Source organism: Lutra lutra, chromosome 5, assembly GCF_902655055.1.
Source record: "Lutra lutra chromosome 5, mLutLut1.2, whole genome shotgun sequence".
NCBI lineage: Eukaryota > Metazoa > Chordata > Mammalia > Carnivora > Mustelidae > Lutra > Lutra lutra.
This window is the reverse complement of record NC_062282.1, coordinates 81300998-81319682: the sequence shown is the minus strand read 5'-3', so window position 1 is coordinate 81319682 and position 18685 is coordinate 81300998. Positions and strand designations below refer to the sequence as shown.

At 40.2% G+C, this 18685-nt stretch overlaps 1 protein-coding gene across 8 annotated transcripts in view; it reads right to left on the bottom strand.

Annotated features, from left to right (window-relative positions):
• The window catches only part of ARHGAP26 (Rho GTPase activating protein 26), a 445619-nt gene that overhangs the window by 281945 nt on the left and 144989 nt on the right, over positions 1-18685 (bottom strand). For all 8 annotated transcript variants that reach the window (XR_007127482.1, XR_007127483.1, XR_007127484.1 and 5 more), the window contains exons 9-10: positions 16889-16989; positions 11009-11103 (exon numbers count right to left, since the gene is read on the bottom strand). Coding sequence is in view for 5 of the 8 variants with exons in the window: in XM_047730366.1 (XP_047586322.1) it covers positions 11009-11103; positions 16889-16989 (196 nt within the window). In the remaining 3 variants the exon portion in view is untranslated. The remainder of the gene's footprint in view (positions 1-11008; positions 11104-16888; positions 16990-18685) is intronic.

Below are 18685 nucleotides of genomic sequence, written 5' to 3'. Positions count from 1 at the left end.
AAAGTACTTCCCCTCTATGGAAGAAATAATGGTGCAAGTACAAGGCAAAGCAGCAGCTGTCACCTATCATCACAGTGAAACAACAGGGCATGGGGGGGACAGCGGTAAAGTGAAGAGTGTATGCCCCACCTAACGGAGGCATCCACCCCTCACTCTATAAACAGCTGGTACATGGGGAGGCAGAGCAACATTTACAGATTTTTTTCAACTTCAACATGTTGGTTCAAACACTACTCAAGCCAAACCAAACATGTCTGTGGACCACCAGTTTGCAACTTCTAGTGTCTGTGTCGGTCTTTCTCTGAGCTCCACCCCAAGTTACCACGACATATTATAAAGTCATCTGGTGCACTAGAACCAGCAACGATGCATGTCTGTATTTGTGATTCACCTCACAGTCAAATTCAGCCGAGTGTCTCCAATGTTTCATAAAAAGTGGAACGTGGGCTATTTCCTCTTTTATCTCCAATACTCAGGACCCAGTGTCATCACTGGAGGGCAACATTAATCTATATGGAGATAAAAAGTTATAAATATGCACTGAGATAATGACCCACTGAAGGTCCTTGTGCATTACAGAGCCTTCCACATAAAAAGGATATGAGTAGGCTAAAGGTAAGAGACAGAGTTACTGAGAGAGAAAGCAGAAGTTGCAAATTAGTGGTCCATTAACTGTGACTAACATTTACTGCGTATTTACTAGGTGCCAAGCACTGTGCTAAGGACTTTACTTGCAATATAGTTTATTCTTCAAAATAACTTTCTGAAGTAGGTATTATCATTATACCTACTTTAAAAACTTGCAAAATCTCATAGCACTAGGAAGCAGCAAAGCCTCAACTTGAACCCAGTCTGCAAAGCCCATACAGAAGCAAAGCCTACACAGAAGCACAATACTGTACTACCCCCATGTGCATGTAGTGTATGTGCCCTGGGATCCATGGTGACTGAATCCTTAAGCCTTAAGGGAGGGAAGGAAAGAGGGGAAGCAGGGCTTGTGCGCATGTGCTTTTTATCACACACACACACACACACACACACCCCTTAAGAAGTTTTCAGAAGTAGGCTTCTCATCAATTTAGAAAGGATCTTGTCCTAATAATGAATAAATTATAATATATCACTGCCTACAGCATTAATCCCTTGAGAGGAAAAGTCCTAAATAATGAGCACCATAGCAGTAGTGATACTCTCAAGAGTAAATACTGCCAATCATATCAAATAATTTCCTACATTTTTATTTTAAAGGAAAGTGCAGTCATAAAACATCAGGAAGCCCAAATAAAGAAAATCTTTGGCACATGAAACTGCATTATCCTAAGAGAAACTTATATGATTACCTATTATGGGCCAGCCATTATGCCAGATACTGGGAACACAGGAGTAAAGCAAATTTTAACACAGCAGCAGCAGCAGCAGCAGGAGACAACATTATTAATTGCCACAATGAGTAAAACTCAGGGAGAACAAAAATACTTGTTACTACCATTGATAACAAGTTGAAAAAATTATCTAATTTAAGAAATTTATTAGTCATTTACAATTTTTTGTTTTTACTATTCTAGCTCATAGTGCATAGAAATGTAAGTAAGTGGAGTTTACTGATTGACTTGTTTCCTCTTTTCAGATTTAACTGCAACATTTTGGTTTAGATTTTTTTTTAAAAACTCATTTTATACTGGCATTTGCCATTAGCAAAACAAACTTCAGTATGCAGACCGAAGAGTACAAATAAGGTCGCCCCCATTTCCCTTCGTAAAATCCAAGAACCACCACATCCCATTTTTAGTTAAACCAGAGTCAAAGAGTAAACACTCTCTCAGTTAATTTACAAAAAAGAAAAAGGGGAAGAAGACCATTAGATAACCATTTCAAACTGCATGAATATTTAAGATTCCAAAAACTTCTCAACTCGCTTATTTTACAGAACAGCCAAGAAGCAATCCAGAAAGCACAATACTTCCCCCCAGTTTACCCCCACCCAAGTATGGAAGTTACAGCAGAATACCCTCTGAGGAAGGAAAAGCCATTTCCTGTCTAAAATGTCAGTGGTACTGAGACCAGCACTCTAATCCAACCACCAGGAAGGCAAAATCAAATATTATTTCAAACCAGGGGTGAGAAGGGGAGGGGCAGGGAGGGGAAGTCTGAAACCAGGAAAAATAGATTCATCTGTTGCAAAAGATAAAGGCGCCCTGCACCAAGAGGGAAAGGCAGGTTGGCCTGGTGTTCAGCACACATCGGACAGCCAAAATCACACATCTGTTTTCTTCACCATCCTGAAATAAGCCGTCCCTGAAGCAAAGAGCCTGACACTTTTCATTTAGAAACCAAGGTAAAAATGTAATGTTTAAACAGAAGCTTGATTAACTGAGCATGCTTGCTTTTGCAGGGAAGCAGGTATGAAATGATCCATCACAAAAGGGTGAGAGGAAGGAATTTCGACAAAGAATGAATCATTTAGAATACCTGTTCTTTAAGGAGTAATTCACATCATTTCTTCTCTAGCGCAAAAACACCGCCCCACCCACCCACCGCCGCTGACTCCTGATTGTTGATGTATAAAGGAGAGCTGATTTTCCACAAGACCTTCTTAGTAGTTACTAATAAATATACTAAACTGCCATCTAGAGGTTGAGCACTGCAGCAAGTCTGTTACATAATGTGATCCTTTTTGGAAAACACATACCATCCTACACTCACACAACCTCACCAAGACATACAAACAAGTGCACACACACACGACACATAGCAAATTAGAAACAACAGTATTATTTTAACTTAGTACAGTTCCATTTTGAGACAGTAAGTCATAAAGAAAGGCATAGCCCTTTCTTATATAGGATATATATATATACAAATAATGGGTTACCACATATATAATTTGAAAACAGAATCTTCCTCTACCAGCCCCTTTGCACATATACTTAATGCACCTGTACTCACTCTTAGTTTACAGTGGACTTGAAAAATCATTAGACTATAGGAAAAGGAACAACATCAAAATGGAAAAAACATGCTCAAAGAAACATCCACCAAAGCAAAGGTTCAACAGAAGAACAATGAATTCCAAAGTACTGGGGTTGAGAAAACAAAAATTCCAAAAGCACAACTTTTGCCAACACAGGACTGCATCAGGAAGTATTATCATCATATTCCATCTTCAAAATAGTCCTGCAAGAGTAGTATGATAAGCCCCGGACCAGAGTCACACAGCTAGTAAAGGGCAGGTCCCAGACTGAAATTCAAGGCTGTTTGCGTCTTTTACCCACATTCTGCAGTCTGCCATAAAAAGACCCTTGAAATGACGGTGGTAGCTGATTGGAGGGTTTGGGTTAGATTTTCTCAGGTCTTCTGTAAATCTTCTAAGACTCCACTCTTCTTTCTTTAACCAACCTTTCATTTTCCTGGAATTTTTTTCACCCTACCTTATACTGGAATGCAGAGTATGTGAGTACTTGCTCAAGTCTTAATTTAAATAGCACCTAACATGATTAAGCTCCTGTAGTATCTTACAAAACAGTTCACCAAAGTCCTAAAAATAAGAACAAAATTGTCTAATTCAAACATTACTCTTCCATAACAAACAAAACAAAAAAACCCCATGCACATAGTACTAAATTAAAAACTGTAGAAAATGATGTTATCATGCCTCTGGAAGCAAATTACTTGACACACAAATTTAGAGTTGAACAGAGGTATACAGAACATACCTAATTCAGCAACCAGCGAACCGCTACCAAGAAGAGCTCATACACTGTGCAAGGGCACAGTACACACAATGGGACGACAGGAGAGTTGATAGTGGGTGTGGCCCCTCAAGTTGATGCTGGTCAGAGGAAACTGTCTTGCTTTACCTGTTTGTGGGAAGCTTGCACTAGGAGGACTTCAAGTTTAGTTTGAAATCAAAATCAGGTGACAGTTTTTAAGAAGGAAAGCCCAGTAGATTCATAGTACTTCGTTAAACTTCCTACCTCCACTGTTGGTAAGATCTGTGGCATGCGGTTATGCTTCATCAATGAGGGAAGGAGGGAAGGAGAGGAAGAACAGGTTCAGAGTATTCCAGTCATGCCATCAATCTCTGTACGAACAGAAGGATTAGGTCCCTGTGTTTGTTACATTTGTCCTATGCTTTCTGGTCCTCCAAGTTTGCTGAAACACTCAACATCCCGGTTTATACCTTTAATTGCATGAATGTGTATGTATATGCATTTGCGTCAGCTCTTTCTACAATCAAAAGCAAACCCAGTGCAGGTAAGGACTGTGCTTGTCTTGGCCCCCATGCCAATGCCAGGAATGGGGCGTGTAGTACTCCATGTAATGTCTCCAAATGTATGGACTTCTGCTGGAGTCAGCTATCCTGGAAAAAATAAAGTATTCTAATTGTTTCCTTTCCTAAAGTATAAACACCTCCTCTCAAGAGACTACATTGATTCAGTGCATCAAAACGGAGCCTTTTGTTTCTATTACTTTCATATGGTTTAGTGGCTCCTCCTGGAAAACATATGGGAGACAATATCCATGTGTCACATCTGTGAGAAATTTCTTTAAACAAATCCAGAGATGCTGGGAGAAAGACTCCACCATGATCCTTTAGCTTGAACAAATATTTTCCTTACTTTTGCTCATTAATTTCCATAGGATGCTACATGGTGGAGTTAATTATTTAGAGTGACTGAAGAGAGGTCCCGATTGGCAAGTATTAATTAACTCACGTACCACTACCACTAACAGCTACTTTTAGATGGAATCCCCTTTCTACCCATGAATTTTACATTGAACTCCCTCAAAAAGAGGTGGCATACTTTAAGGAAGAAAATGATAAATCTAGGCCTTATTCAATTAACCAACATAAAATACAGACCTTCAAATGCTCGGTGCTATGGCAAGATAATTCAAAAAACACCAAAGATTGTTTCTATATTAAGACATAAGAATGATTTTTTTTTTTTTTTTAAGCTAGAGAAAGGTTAGACTACCATCAAGACGATGCAGAGTAAGGAAAATAATTTAGTCAACATGCTGTTTGTGAAGTGAGGCTTCTTCAACAAGTATGTGCTGGCCCATCCATCTAAAAGGCTGTCAGGGATACTGCTGCTGCTTGATTGAGAGAGGTCCCCCCTATTCAATACTGGGTTCGGTTCCTCTGCTAGGACAGATTTAACAAAGTACCACAAACAGGTGACAACAACTACAGAAATTTAGCAGCTCACAAGTCTAGAAGCTGTGAAGTTCAAGAGCAAGCAGTTAGCAGGGTGGGTTCTTTCTGAGGTATGTGAAGGAGAATCCTTTCCATGCCTCTGTCCTAGATCCTGGGGGTTTACTAGCCATCTCTGGTATTCTTTGGCTTGAAGACACATCACCCTTATCTCTGCCTTCACGTTCACATGATGCTTTCCCTGAGTACATATCTGTCTCGGTATCCAAATCTCTCCTTTTCATAAGGACATTGGTTACACTGAATTAGGGCCTACCCTCATGATGTAACTTTAACTTGATGACCTCTGGAAAGAGTCTGTTTCCAAATAATTTTGATTTTTAGACACTGGGATTAGAATAGAACTTCAACATATGAATTGAGGGATATACAATTTAATTATTAATAAACAACTTCTAAGAAAGTAAGAAAATACTCCTCTTTGTACCATATTGTGGCAACATCCTACAACTACTCCAAGTCATACACACTCATTTAAAGCCTTATAATAGTCTTAATGCTAGAGTCCTGAAATGGAATTAAAAACAAAAACAGAAGACAAATTCAAAGCAGTATCACATCAATTTAATGGACAAGATATCTTGACCTAAACAACCTTTCACTTTGGAATTGAAGAAAGACACAAGAGTTTCTACTAATGTTAACTTTTCAATGTTGGTAACAACCAAATCCTTTTGAAGGAAAGATATGAAAATATCAGCCTGTGACATATTTACTCAGAACAGACCAGAGGTCTTCAACAAATTCTTGGGTCTGAACCTCCCCTAAAACAAGTTCTGAGAAAAGGAATCGAAGAAAGGCACTGGAGAATAAGGGACAGATAAGATGTCAATATGTGGGACTAGGTAATTATGTGAAGTTACTATAGAAGGCTGTAACATACTGAGAAGAGATGATAGACCTAGCTGATATACCAAAAGAAAAGCAATTAGATACAAGAATTAAAAGTAGATTTCTGAAATGTATTCAGTTTACAGAGAACCTCAGACATAAAGTTCAAGAATTATGGATCTAAATCTCATACCTCTGAATTAACAGTTAATTTGATTCCCAGCTTGTTCATGGGTCAAAAAGTCACAACACTTCTTCCTTTTAAAGGACATAAATGTCAGAGCTTAAACCCTTTTCATCAGTATTTCAGGAAGAACAAATTAACAGCAATGTATTGTCATACAGTGAAATCAACTGATAAATACCCCGTTGCTTTCTGACTCATGCTAGTCTCTCTAGAGAGAGAGAAATGAGTGTCACCTTAAAAATAACAGGGAGAAGAGATGTACCCCCCAAAAAACATAGCATTCGTGGGACACCTGCGTGCAATGTGCCCAGTGCCTGTGCTCCATCTATACTGCCTCTTTAAACTGTTAGCCATGTGAGGATCTTCTAGAGGTCACAAGGCAGTAAATATAAGAACAGAAGCTAGTTTGCAGCTTTAGTTCATCCATTTGTTTATGATGCCATGTGCAAGTGAGTATAATAAGAAAGTACTTCTCAGATCTCACATCTAGCAAGTTGAACACTCAGTGGTATCCCTGAAACCCAAGTAATGACAGCCCTGGGTTTAACGCTGGAAACGTTTCTAACATATCCTCAGTTTGCGGCAGCAAGGTGCCCTGCGGTGAGTGCCCATGCACCTCGGTTCAAATCCCTCCTGAGCCCAGGGGAAGACTCACACCTCTGAACTACAGATTCCTCACCAGTAATGTGAATTAGCTGGAGCACAGTCCTCCTAGATTGTAGTGAGGATAACCTGAGAATGTATGAAGAGCACTCAGCTTCTACAGAGTGTTCTCTTACTGATGGATCCCTCACCATTCTTCCACCTTTAGCTTAAAAAGTGAATTTTACCATGGTTGCTGCTGTTGGTTTTTCCTGGTCATCTGTTATGAGAGGTTGGAAATCACGTCTTCTACTAGTTATATTCTTCTCCTCCATAAGGGTAAGATTTAAGCTCCTTCATAAAGAAGCCTCGTTTTTTTGGGTTTCTGTTTTGTTTTACTGTCATTCCTAGTTACAGTGTTTTTAGTAAGGAAACATTTTCATACCCTGAAAAATCTGTATTGTGACAGACATGGTGTTTACTGCATCCATTATTAGTGAGAATAAAGGACAAATGAAGAGCTTATTCCAAAAGTGGATTTCATAGTCTCTCTCCAGAAGGGTCAGAAGGACTGTGTAGGTCTGGGGCAGGGGCCAAGAAGCTGTAGTTCTAACGAGCACCCCATGGATGCTGAGTGCAGGTATTTCTCTCCACACAGTCAGACATGCTGATGTAATAAACTGAAAAATATTGACCAGCTGGAATATCACTTCCTAAAAGCTATAGCCTCTGTTTTTAAAAACAAAAACAAAAACAAAAAAAAAACCACACAAACATATCAGCACTAAGTCTAAAAGATACAAGTATTCGGAATAATCCTAAAAACCCACCATGTCATATATTTTAAGTCAAAAAATACTACTTTCGCATGCATGTGTACCTTAATAGAGTAAAACACTAATAGCCACTACATAAACATTTATAAATAGAACAATTTCCCTTTTACTTCCACATTTCCTAAGTGCTAAACTTGCATTTTGTCCCTCCGCCTCTCTAGCCATTCAGGTACAGCTGAGGTATCAGGAGAAGGCTCAGGTTGGAAAAGCAGTGGGAATCAACTCCTTGCTAAAGCACACTGGGGAAAAAAACAAGGTGTAAGAAATCTTCCAGAGGAGAGAACTCTGGGCATAGTTCCCAGGAATGTTGCCAATGAACCCATGGAAATGGTTTCCTTCTCTCCTTAGTCCCTTCCTGGATGGGTAAGAAAAATGCAGAAAGACACTAAGTCAAAACAGGAGACCGATAAGGAAAAATGCTGCCCAACTATAACCTAATCTTTGAGATCAAAGATAATGACCTATATAAAAAAACAGTGAAGTTTTTCATATATGTTCTATGTTATTTTAGGTAAAAGTCAAGAGACACAGAAGATGCTCAAGCTCAGAAAACAAAGTTTCTTAAACTCCCAGGTCCTAGAAACAGGATGCATGCATGGCATACCTAACAGGGCCATATGGGAAAGAGCCAGCAGCCACAGGGCTACTTGTTAAGAGTAATGATGGGACAGCCTAGCTGGTGGTTCCTGTTGGAGTTTCCAAGGGAAAGGCAAAGCATGGCAGGGTCAACAGTTGATCCGCTAGTTTGAATAATTTCAGGGGGCTCTAAACTATAGGAGTGGCCCTCCTTGCCTGGTACCTGAACCTCAGATAACTAAAGCAAAGGAATATTGCCTCTTGGGGATTAAGGGTTCCGGTGGAGGAAGCCTGGCTCTGAGTTGGTTAATTTGCCTATCAATGGCACGCTCCAGGCTGTGCCCTTTGCTATCTCTAAGAATTAGCTAGCTCGGGAAGGGACAATCTCTCCCCAGCCAGAAGGGGTTTTAAGGTGTCCTAACACCACATATACAGAAAATTTAAAATATAAGCAATACAACAGAACTAGCTACTCACCTCCTGCTTCCTAAGAGGAAATTTAGCAGCCTTTTTCTGAACCCGGACTAAAACCCCCTCCCTGTCATCCCCAGGGAACCAGAGACAGCAACTTAGGAGAAATCCACTTCCCAAACCCACTCAGTATGTTCTATGTGACACATTTGCCTTCAGCTTATAATTGGGACATACAAAGCTTTTAGGTTATAATCAAGGGGAAAGATGGTAGGAAGTACTTGCGAGGTGGAAATGAGACGGAGGCAGCATGTTGAGTTTTAATTGCCTAAAAAGCAACTCTCTAAAACTTCTGGGAAAACTTCTGAGGAAGAAAACAGGAAACAATTCAGATTCAGAAATCATTTCCGAGCTGGTTTTCAAATAAGGAACAGCTGCAACATGAGGCACACCTTCTTCCAAATAACCAAAGAGATGACAGTCTCTAGAAACAGTTGGCAAGCATCAAACAACTAACTCTGCTTTTAAACATATGTGTCTTCTCCACCTCTTTTATGGATGCCAACAATGTGAATTCCCTTAGATTCCATACTGAGAACAGAGACGCATACAGGTGTTTAGAGTATCCTGAGTTAGGATTTGTTTAAAATCAAGAATAACCAATTTCAGTGTGAAGGAGACACTGCAATTCCCCTATGCTACCGTAGTTCAGCCTATGTCCTGGTGCACCCCTTCCCTATTACCCTCCCACATCCCCAAACACAGTGAAGACCTGGAGTACTTTCTTTTCTTTATAAATTAGTTTAATTCTCATCATTCAGAGTCTAACCTTATAAAATAATCAAGTCTGGTGAACGTCGGGACAAGCTAATTAACAAATAACAGCTAACACTTGCTGAGCGTTTATTATTTGCCTCCCTGCCAAGCATTTTATGTGGATTATCTCCTTAAATCCTTACAATTCTAGGAACTAGGTACTATTACTAGCTTCATTTTCCAGATAAGGAAATCAAGGCCCTGAGAAAGTAAGTAGTAATAGCAAAAAGTCACATGGCTATGAAGCAGCAAAGTCCAAATTTAGGGCCCGGCTACCTAACTTGAGAGTCCAAGGAATAATGATTAAATGCTGAAGAGATGAGGTAGTTTCCATGAACTTCTGATTAAAGCAAAAATGCATGCTCCCTTCACAGGAGCTCGAGCAGCCTCCAGCAGCCACACTGCAGGGAGACAACAGGGCATTAGAAGGCATCCCAAACCTGCCAACACCCCAGAAGGCACTCAGTCTCTCCATCTTCTAGAATCCGGAAAAAGTGGCCCTAAGTAAATGTCCCAGAAAGGACAGAAGTACTGACTTCACAAAACTGGGTGTGGGGGGGGTATGTTTAAATAAAGGGGAGAAATGGCATTATCGGAGAATCATGCTGAGATTTAAGGATCTTTAAGGCTGGCACTGTTGATCTTGAACAGACAGCACAAAAAAGCTTAACACGTGGCTTTCACTCAAGGAATTAACCTGTTGCCAAGTAAAGTGTTTCAAAGAATTGGAACGTTGTCAAACTAGCTTAACACCATGAAATGGTACAACTTAATGAGACTCCATAAATATTGAGGACTACAACACAGAGCTCCCTCTGCAAAAAGTGATTTTACAAGTGGTTCGCTGTCTTTCCTGGGCATATACACACAGTGGTAGGTGAAATGCTACAACTAAAAGCTATCATTTTTTAACTGAGTACAACTTGTTCCATCGTTCATTTTACCTGATTCCTTTTGGACCATTTTTTAAATTTAAAAAAATAAGCATTTTTAAAGTAAAAAAATCTCAAATAGCTCATATAATCATGCTAAACAGTTTTCTTTAAACATCTACTCTACCTCCTAAGATAACAAACATTATTTTTCAGGAAAGCCCTAATGTTAAAGCAAACCAAACCAGAGGCTCAGTACTGAACCTACAAGACAGGAGAAGCTATGCTGATCCTTGCAGACTAGCAACTGGCCTGAGGTCTATTCTAAATTGAGTATTTGGAAAAGGAGGGGTAGTGGGGGATCAGAGGACAGAAAAGCTCTGACTGAATGGAAAAGGTAAAAAATCCAAATAATCCAAATAAAAATTCCAGTAATATCTGCTCCTGAGCAGGGGCACCTGGTGGCTCAGTGGGTTGAGCCTCTGCCTTCGGCTCAGGTCATGATCTCAGGGTCCTGGGATCGAGCCCCGCATCAGGCTCTCTGCTCGGCAGGGAGCCTGCTTCCCCGTCTCTCTCTGCCTGCCTCTCTACTTGTGATTTCTCTCTCTGTCAAATAAATAAATAAAATCTTAAAAAAAAAAAAAAATCTGCTCCTGAGCAAAGTGTGACTGCTACTCACCTGTCTACTGCTTCTACGTCAAAGCAAAACCTCTTCTCGATGGAGTCTGTTTTCCGCCGGGTGCAGGATTTCAGGGTGACAGATTCATCTTCTCCCTGTTGGGAGCATACAGACTATCAAAATGAGGCCTGACCACAGGCTATGCTATGTGCCTCTCCAGCATACCACAAACACACCACATCAACCAGAGTGACCACCCATCTTCTCAAGCCTGTGTGTTCATGACACACAGGAAGGTGGAATGTTGACCAAAAACCTTCCCTCACTCACGAGCCTCACACAGCTAAAACCTGTAAACCAAGTTTTACTTTGAGCCAAATATCTCTTGTTTTAATTTGGTTCTAGAGTATCATAACGGTACGGCATCAACCCATGCTACATAAACTCTAGTTGGCAATGTTTGCAACAGGTTTAATTTGTGGGTTTTTAAAATTTTATTTATTTATTTGAGAGAGAACATGAGTGCAAAAGCAGAGGGATGGGCAGAGGGGGAGCCAAAGGGGAAGGGAAAGAGACAAGCAGTTTCCTCACTGAGCACAATGCCTGATGGGGGACTCGATCTCATGACCCTAAGACCATGACCTGAGCCAAAACCAACAGTTGGACACAACTGACTGAGCCACCCAGGCACCCCTAATTTGCAGGGCTGATAAGGGTTAAACCAGATGACCTGCAGATCTCCTGACTCTGAGTTTCTATGTTTCACTGCCTTCACTTTTTCAGGAAGGCCTTCCTGGACCAGGTCAAATATCCCAAAACATGTTCACATAGCACCATGAACTTCATCTTTCACACAGCACTAATTGTAGCTAGAATCGTCCATTGATGAGGGCGATGATTCCAATCATGTCTCCCTCCTCCTTAGACTGAAGCTCCCTGAGGGCCGGGACTGTGTCTGTTCTTGCTGATTCCTATGTTCCCAGAGCCCATATAGGCCCTGGAACAGAATAGATGCTCAATAAATAAGTTCTTAACAGCTTCACAGGTGTATCTAATGTATAATAAATTGTACATGTCAATTTTTGAGTTTTAACTTCTGTATCTCTCCAGAAAATCAAGACCACAATCAAGCTAATGAACATTTCCATCACCCCCAGAAGTTTCCTTATCTGTTGAATTCCATCTCTCCACCCAGTCTACCCTCAGGCAAATAGTGAATCTGCTTTCTTGTCATACAGATTAGTTAGCATATTCTATTATTTCATATAAATGGAATCACACAGTATGTGCCCTTTTATTTCTGACTTTTTTGACTTGGCACAATTCTTTTGCAATTCACATATGTTGTGCAAATCAAGAGTTTGTTTCTTTTCACTGCTGAGTAGTATCCCTTCGTACAAAGGGAATCCAACACTTTCATCATATAGTGCTCTTTTATTGCCTAAAAACATAAGGGTTTCTGTCCCTGATTTCTTCTCTTTTTCCCCATATAAGAATGTAGGGTTCCTGTTTCTCTTGCCTTTGCCAATCTTTTTCTCTAAACAAGGGGAAAAACTAGTAAACTTGCCTAATTTGTTGAAATAGGAAATGTGACTTCCTATGGTAAAACTTAACCACCCCCTAGTCAAAATACCACACGAAACACAGAAGACCTAGCAAGAGATGGTTTATATTCACCAGCTTTACAACTACTGTGTTTTTTAGGAGGTGGCGAATAGCAGGTGGAAAGGTCCTGTGGTCAGGGTCCATGGAGCCTGGGAGGAATCGAAAGCCAGCGAGTATGGTTCAATCCCAGAGTGAAAGGCAAACTGTTATGAAAGAGTTTGAGGGAATCAAGAGCCAAATCATACACATTATGATCCATCAACCTGAGAGCATGGGGAAAATAATCAAGGGTTTTAAGCAAGGGAAGGGACAAGGTCAGCTTTGGTCTGCTCCAGACCTCACACAGAGAGAGCTGCCTCATCTCAGAAACTAGGATACAGGAGAATTCTCTTTCGCCACACACAGTCTGATCTCCAAGATGGTGGAACAAATCTGCTCACATACCCTTGCCTGAAGCTAAGAGAAAAGCAGGTACTTTTACAGGAAAATAATCCAAATGAAATGGACAGCAAGGTGAAGGAAAGCGAAGTGAAAAAGCATGTTAGGGGAAAAAAAAAAAATCCACCCTATTACCTATGTTAAGTCTACCTCCACCTACTAGCTTTGTACAAACACATATATCATATGTAAAGATGTCAAATGATTCTCCTGTACAAACCAAGATGACATCACCTCCAGACAGTCAGTCTTCCTATTCCCTCCAGCCTAAAGCTGAGGAAATAGAGTGATGTCAAGGACAGCCATTATTTTATATATTTTTCTGTTATTATTGTTACTATTATTAGGAGCAGCCACCTCCAATTCAGGAGATGCACACTCCAGAATCAGGGTCTGAGTACTGGCTCTGTAACTCACCAGTTGTACGGCTTTAATAAATCACTTTTTCTCTCTAGAGACCTCGATTTCCTCCTCTATGAAGGAGAAAACTGGATTAACAGGATAATATAGGACAATACATGGACTTGGAAAAATAGAAAATAAATTTAAGGAATTATTAGGAAAATTAATTATTGTACTATTAAACTCCTAATTTAGAACTCATTGTGTGTCAAGCTCTCTTCTAAGAGTATAAATACTAATTCATACAAACTTCTTAACAACCCAGTGAGGTGTTTACTATTAACTCACAGAAAATGTGGGAGTTCCACACATCCACCATAATTGGTCTCTGTCATTTACTTTGCAGTGGGATAAGACCAAACAGAAAAAAAGTTCTTCTTTGAAGGTTTAGGAAAGCACAGGGTCAAAAGTCCCAAAATAAAGAGTGTGAGAGAATAATTTAGGGATGCTCAATTCTAGAAAGACAGATTGGAAAAGGACTATGGCTCAACCCAGGGGAGCAAGTCTAACTCTATTTCCATTGTATAAAAACTAGGGAATACCCAGTGATTAATGTTTAATATCTTTTCCAACTCCTTAATTTCTTTGTTTCTATATTTGAACAATGTTGTTTTCCTGACGTTACTCCACTCATAAAATATTAAAAGAGCTTTGGTATATTCTTCTGTAATACATGGAAGGAAAAGAGATGCTGATAAATTCCTGTACTGTGGCCTAAGTAAAAAAAAACGAGGAAGAAAAATTGGAAGTGGTACAGACTAAGGGGGGAGTCTGATAGAGTAGCCAACAGTAATGACAGATGCATCTAACATTACTGAGTTGGGCAGTCTAATTTCAAAGCTGGTGCTCTTAGCCTCTGCAATGCCTGCCCCTCTGTAATGCCCTCACAAACCCAACATACCACACCATAGTGTGCCACAGAGAGAACCAGAGATGGAATGCTTACTGGGGACTAATTCATCAACATATTAGACACAGCTTAAAAATTATTTAAACATAGAATCAAGGAAATTATGTAGAATGGAATCCAGAGATACAGACAGATGAAAAATATAAATGCTTCTGTTAAAAATAGTTAGCTATCTCCCAAAGGAGTTATGTCCAAAAGGAGACATGAAGAGGAGGCAAGATTCAAAATTATAAATGATAAGAATCTCCCAAAGTTACTAAAAGACACCAGTCTCCAAATACAGTAAGGCCCCACATTCCCAAGAACAAAAGAATGAAAAAAAAAAAAAAAATGGGACCATCATTACGAAATGTAGAAACCAAAAGGAAAAAATTGAAGACATTAAGAGCAGCCAGAGAGAAAAGACACATTACCACAACAGGAAATGCACTCAGGCTAGGGAGCCCAGAGGAAAAGAGAAAGGCACAGTGACAGCAAGGCCTATGGTCAGAGCCGGCTGCAAGAGTATTTCTACCCTAATATTCTTCATGCCATGTGGCTGTAATATTCTTCCAATTAAGGGGCTGGTCTGCATGCTCTCCCCATGAAACTGGATGGGCTTGGGTGGGCTTCAACCAACAGAGCAAAAGGAAGGCTGTTTGACTTCTAAGGCTACATGCAGTCTCCGCTTTCATTGCTGGAATATTCACTCTTGACATCTTTAGCTGCCCTGAGGCCATCATGCTATGAGGAAACTCAAACAATCTTCCACTGAGAAACGAGATGGACAGGCCCTGAGACAATAATACAGAGCAGGGAGGAAAGAGGGAAGGGGAGGAACAAAATCAGGAGAAAAGAAGAGAGCCATGACTGACCAGCCTCTAGTGACTTCAAACCCTTACTGTTCCAGCTCCTACCACCATCTGATTGGAAGCCCCTGAGAAACCCTGAGCCCAAAGCACCCATCCAAATGCTTGCCCAATTCCTGAGCCACAGTAACTGTGAGAAATACTAAAATGACTGGTGTTGTTTCAAAAATTGCTAAGTTTGGGCACCTGGGTTGCTCAGTCAGTTAAGCCTCTGACTTTAGCTCAGGTCATGATCTCCAAGTCCTGGGATGGAGCCCTGAGTTAGGCTCCTTGCTCAGTGGGGAGTCCGCTTGTCCCTCACCCTCTGCCTTTCTGACTGCATCTCCCCCGCCTCTTCCCCTCTCCCCCCGCTCATGCTTTCTCTCTCAAATACATAAATAAATAAAATCTTTGGGAAAAAAAGAGTTAAGTTTTTCGGTGATCTGTTATACAGCAACAGATAATCGGGACACCTAAACAATAGCTGGCAGCCCTCTTTGTATCAAGTAAGAGTGACATCCATCAATTTCACAGGACAAAGCCATCCAGGGATCTCTAGCATCTAAACACATTTGACATACTTAGTAGTGTATATTTATGAAATACCAGAATCGATCTTAGTTGTAGTTCTTAAAAGAACTTTAAGCTAAGAATATTCGCTTTGCTATAATTACTGTCTAATTACTGCTATAATTACTGTCTACTATTCCTCCTGGAATTATTGTATAAAAGTAGGAAAATTACAGCAAAGCAATCTTGAGAAAGAAGAACAAAGCTGGAGGTACCACAATCCCAGATTTCCAGATATACTACAAAGCTACAGTGATGGGGCGCCTGGGTGGCTCAGTGGGTTAAAGCCTCTGCCTTCAGCTCAGGTCATGATCCTGGGGTCCTGGGATCGATCCCCGCATTGGGCTCTCTGCTCGGCAGGGAGCCTGCTTCCTCCTCTCTCTCTCTCTGCCTGCCTCTCTGCCTGCTTGTGATCTCTGTCTGTCAAATAAATAAATAAATAAATAAATAAATAAATAAATAAAGCTACAGTGATCAAAACTGTATGGTTCTGGCACAAAAAGAGATATATACCTCCATGGAACAGGATAGAGAATCCACAGATAAACCCATATCTATATGATCTATTAATCTATAACAAAGGAGACAAGAATATACAATGAAGAAAACACAGTCTCTTTAACAAATGGTGCTGGGAAAACTGGTCAGCTACATGCAAAAGAATGAAACAGGGATATAGAAAGGAATATTACTCAGCCATGAAAAACAATGATGTATTCCCACTTGCAACAACATAGATGGACCTGGAGGGTATAATGCTAAGTGAAATAGGTCAGACAGAGTTAGACAAATACCATATGATTTCATTTACATGTGCAGTTTAAGAAACAAATGAACCAACAAAGAAAAAAATAACAGATGGACCAAAAAACTGACTCTTAAAAATAGAGAACAAACTGGTGGTTGCCAGAGGGAAGGTGAGGGGGGGCTGAGTGGAATAGATGAAGGAGTTTAAGAGCACACTTACTGTGATGAACACTGAGTAATGTATATAACTGTTGAATCATTATACTGTATACCTAAAACCAAATGTAATACTGATGCTAATGATACTTCAGTTAAAAAAAAAACTTAAAAAACAAGAAAAGAAAATGACAATGATACATTGAAGGTGTTGCTATACATACGCATTATAACCTTCCTATTTAGCCAAGCAAATCAAGCATGAAATTTTAAACATGAACTCACCCCCTTTCCTCCTGACTTTTGGTCAAATGGTACCATGGTGATTTGTTTGGAATCCCGTTGATATGTACAGTAGTGCTTCACCCAAGAAGTTCCAAAGTGACCTGCAAGGTAGTATTTCCCATGAAACATCTCTATGTGTCGAAAGCATACTGGAAACACACACAACCCATAACCCACAATGCTCACCTACCCTTAAACCATCTCTCGGGGCAATATAGTCTCCACCAGCTAGACTGGAATAGGCAGAAATCTGATCCCACAGGCTGGAAATGGAATTGATCCCAAGCTTTCCCCAGGGACCAAGGAAAACTGTTTCCCACTAAATGCAGCATCCAATGGGTCTTAAAATACAAGGGAAGTAGAGGTTCCCTGGGGAAATTAATTCACTTTCCCATCATCAATCTTCACTTGAAGTTTCCTTTCTCCCCTGACAGGAGTAAGATGACTGAAGAAAGAACAGAGAAAAGCTCCTCGAAGTGCCTGTCACTGTTCCCATCTGGCATGATGACTTCATGCTTCCCACACAGCCACTCTGCAACTCTCTGCAAAGACATAGAGGGGTTCTGACCTACTGCCAAACCCCTAATCTGTACTTTAGCAGAAGTCAAGATGATCTTAAAAGCAGACAGGCAAACTCTGACACAGAGATGTAAATGGAAGTAACTATAAATACCCAAACGTAATCTAAGGAGTCTGTCCCTCAGTATTATCCCTCAGGGAAGAGGAAGAATGCCCTTCAGTCAAATCCTAACAGTCTCTGATTTTACCCCGTGGTTGGCAAATTACCTTATTTTGCATAACAAAATATTATTAGGGAAAGAAGGGATAATCAGCATTATTACCCTCCAAGGCCCTCAATCATTGCCTTAGATGGTCACAGAGATCACAACGCAGAAATGTTTTCTGGGTGTTTTTTTTTTTTTTTAAGTAGTAATATGAGATTTAATCAAGATTTTGTAGTTCTTTTTCAGGGTTTCAGTGCCCATAGCAAGTGTTGAATAGCGCTTAGGAAACTAAAAAAATAAAAAAGCAACACACTAAGTATCTACATTGAAGCATCAAAGACAAAAATACCAACCTTCTAATTTATTTTTGTGGCTCAGAGAAAAAAAATCCAAGGACAGCACAACACAAAGATTCCTCAAGTTCTGTATCTTAAACCATTTGATTAGCCAAAGAAATAAGGATAATACTGGATTTGGATTTAGCCTACTGAATAGAACAGAAATACTTAATTCCATCCTGACAACCAAAAGATGGATGGATGGATGGATGGATGGATGGATGGATAGGAAAGAAGAAGAGAACGGGGAGAGGGAGGGCAGTCACCTCCTTGCAGTACACTAAATGGCAACTAATAAACATGGAGGAGGGACACAGCTGAGAAATTGCCATTTTGCAACCATCACAGTAACTATCCGTTTAGGCAAGAACTGCCAGTGGATGCTAACTCTAGGTGGGGACAAAGCTTGATGAGAAAGATATAGTCTTAAAGGGTCTCCCCATAGACTGTTAATAAGCTACAAGGGAAGAATCTTGACTGTACAGTGGATAAACTAAATGATACTTTGACTGAGTGACCAAAATTAATATCACCAGTGAGGGGCAGATGGCCATTCTATGCCACTAGATGTGGTACCCAGAGAAGAACACAAATATTACTTATGTAGGATTTGACAAGGGATCCCTAAACTGAATCTAATCATTGGGAAACATGAGACAAACCCACACTAAAGAAAATTCTAGAAAAGAACTGGCTTATACTCTTCAAAAATGTTGATGTCATGAAGGACAAAG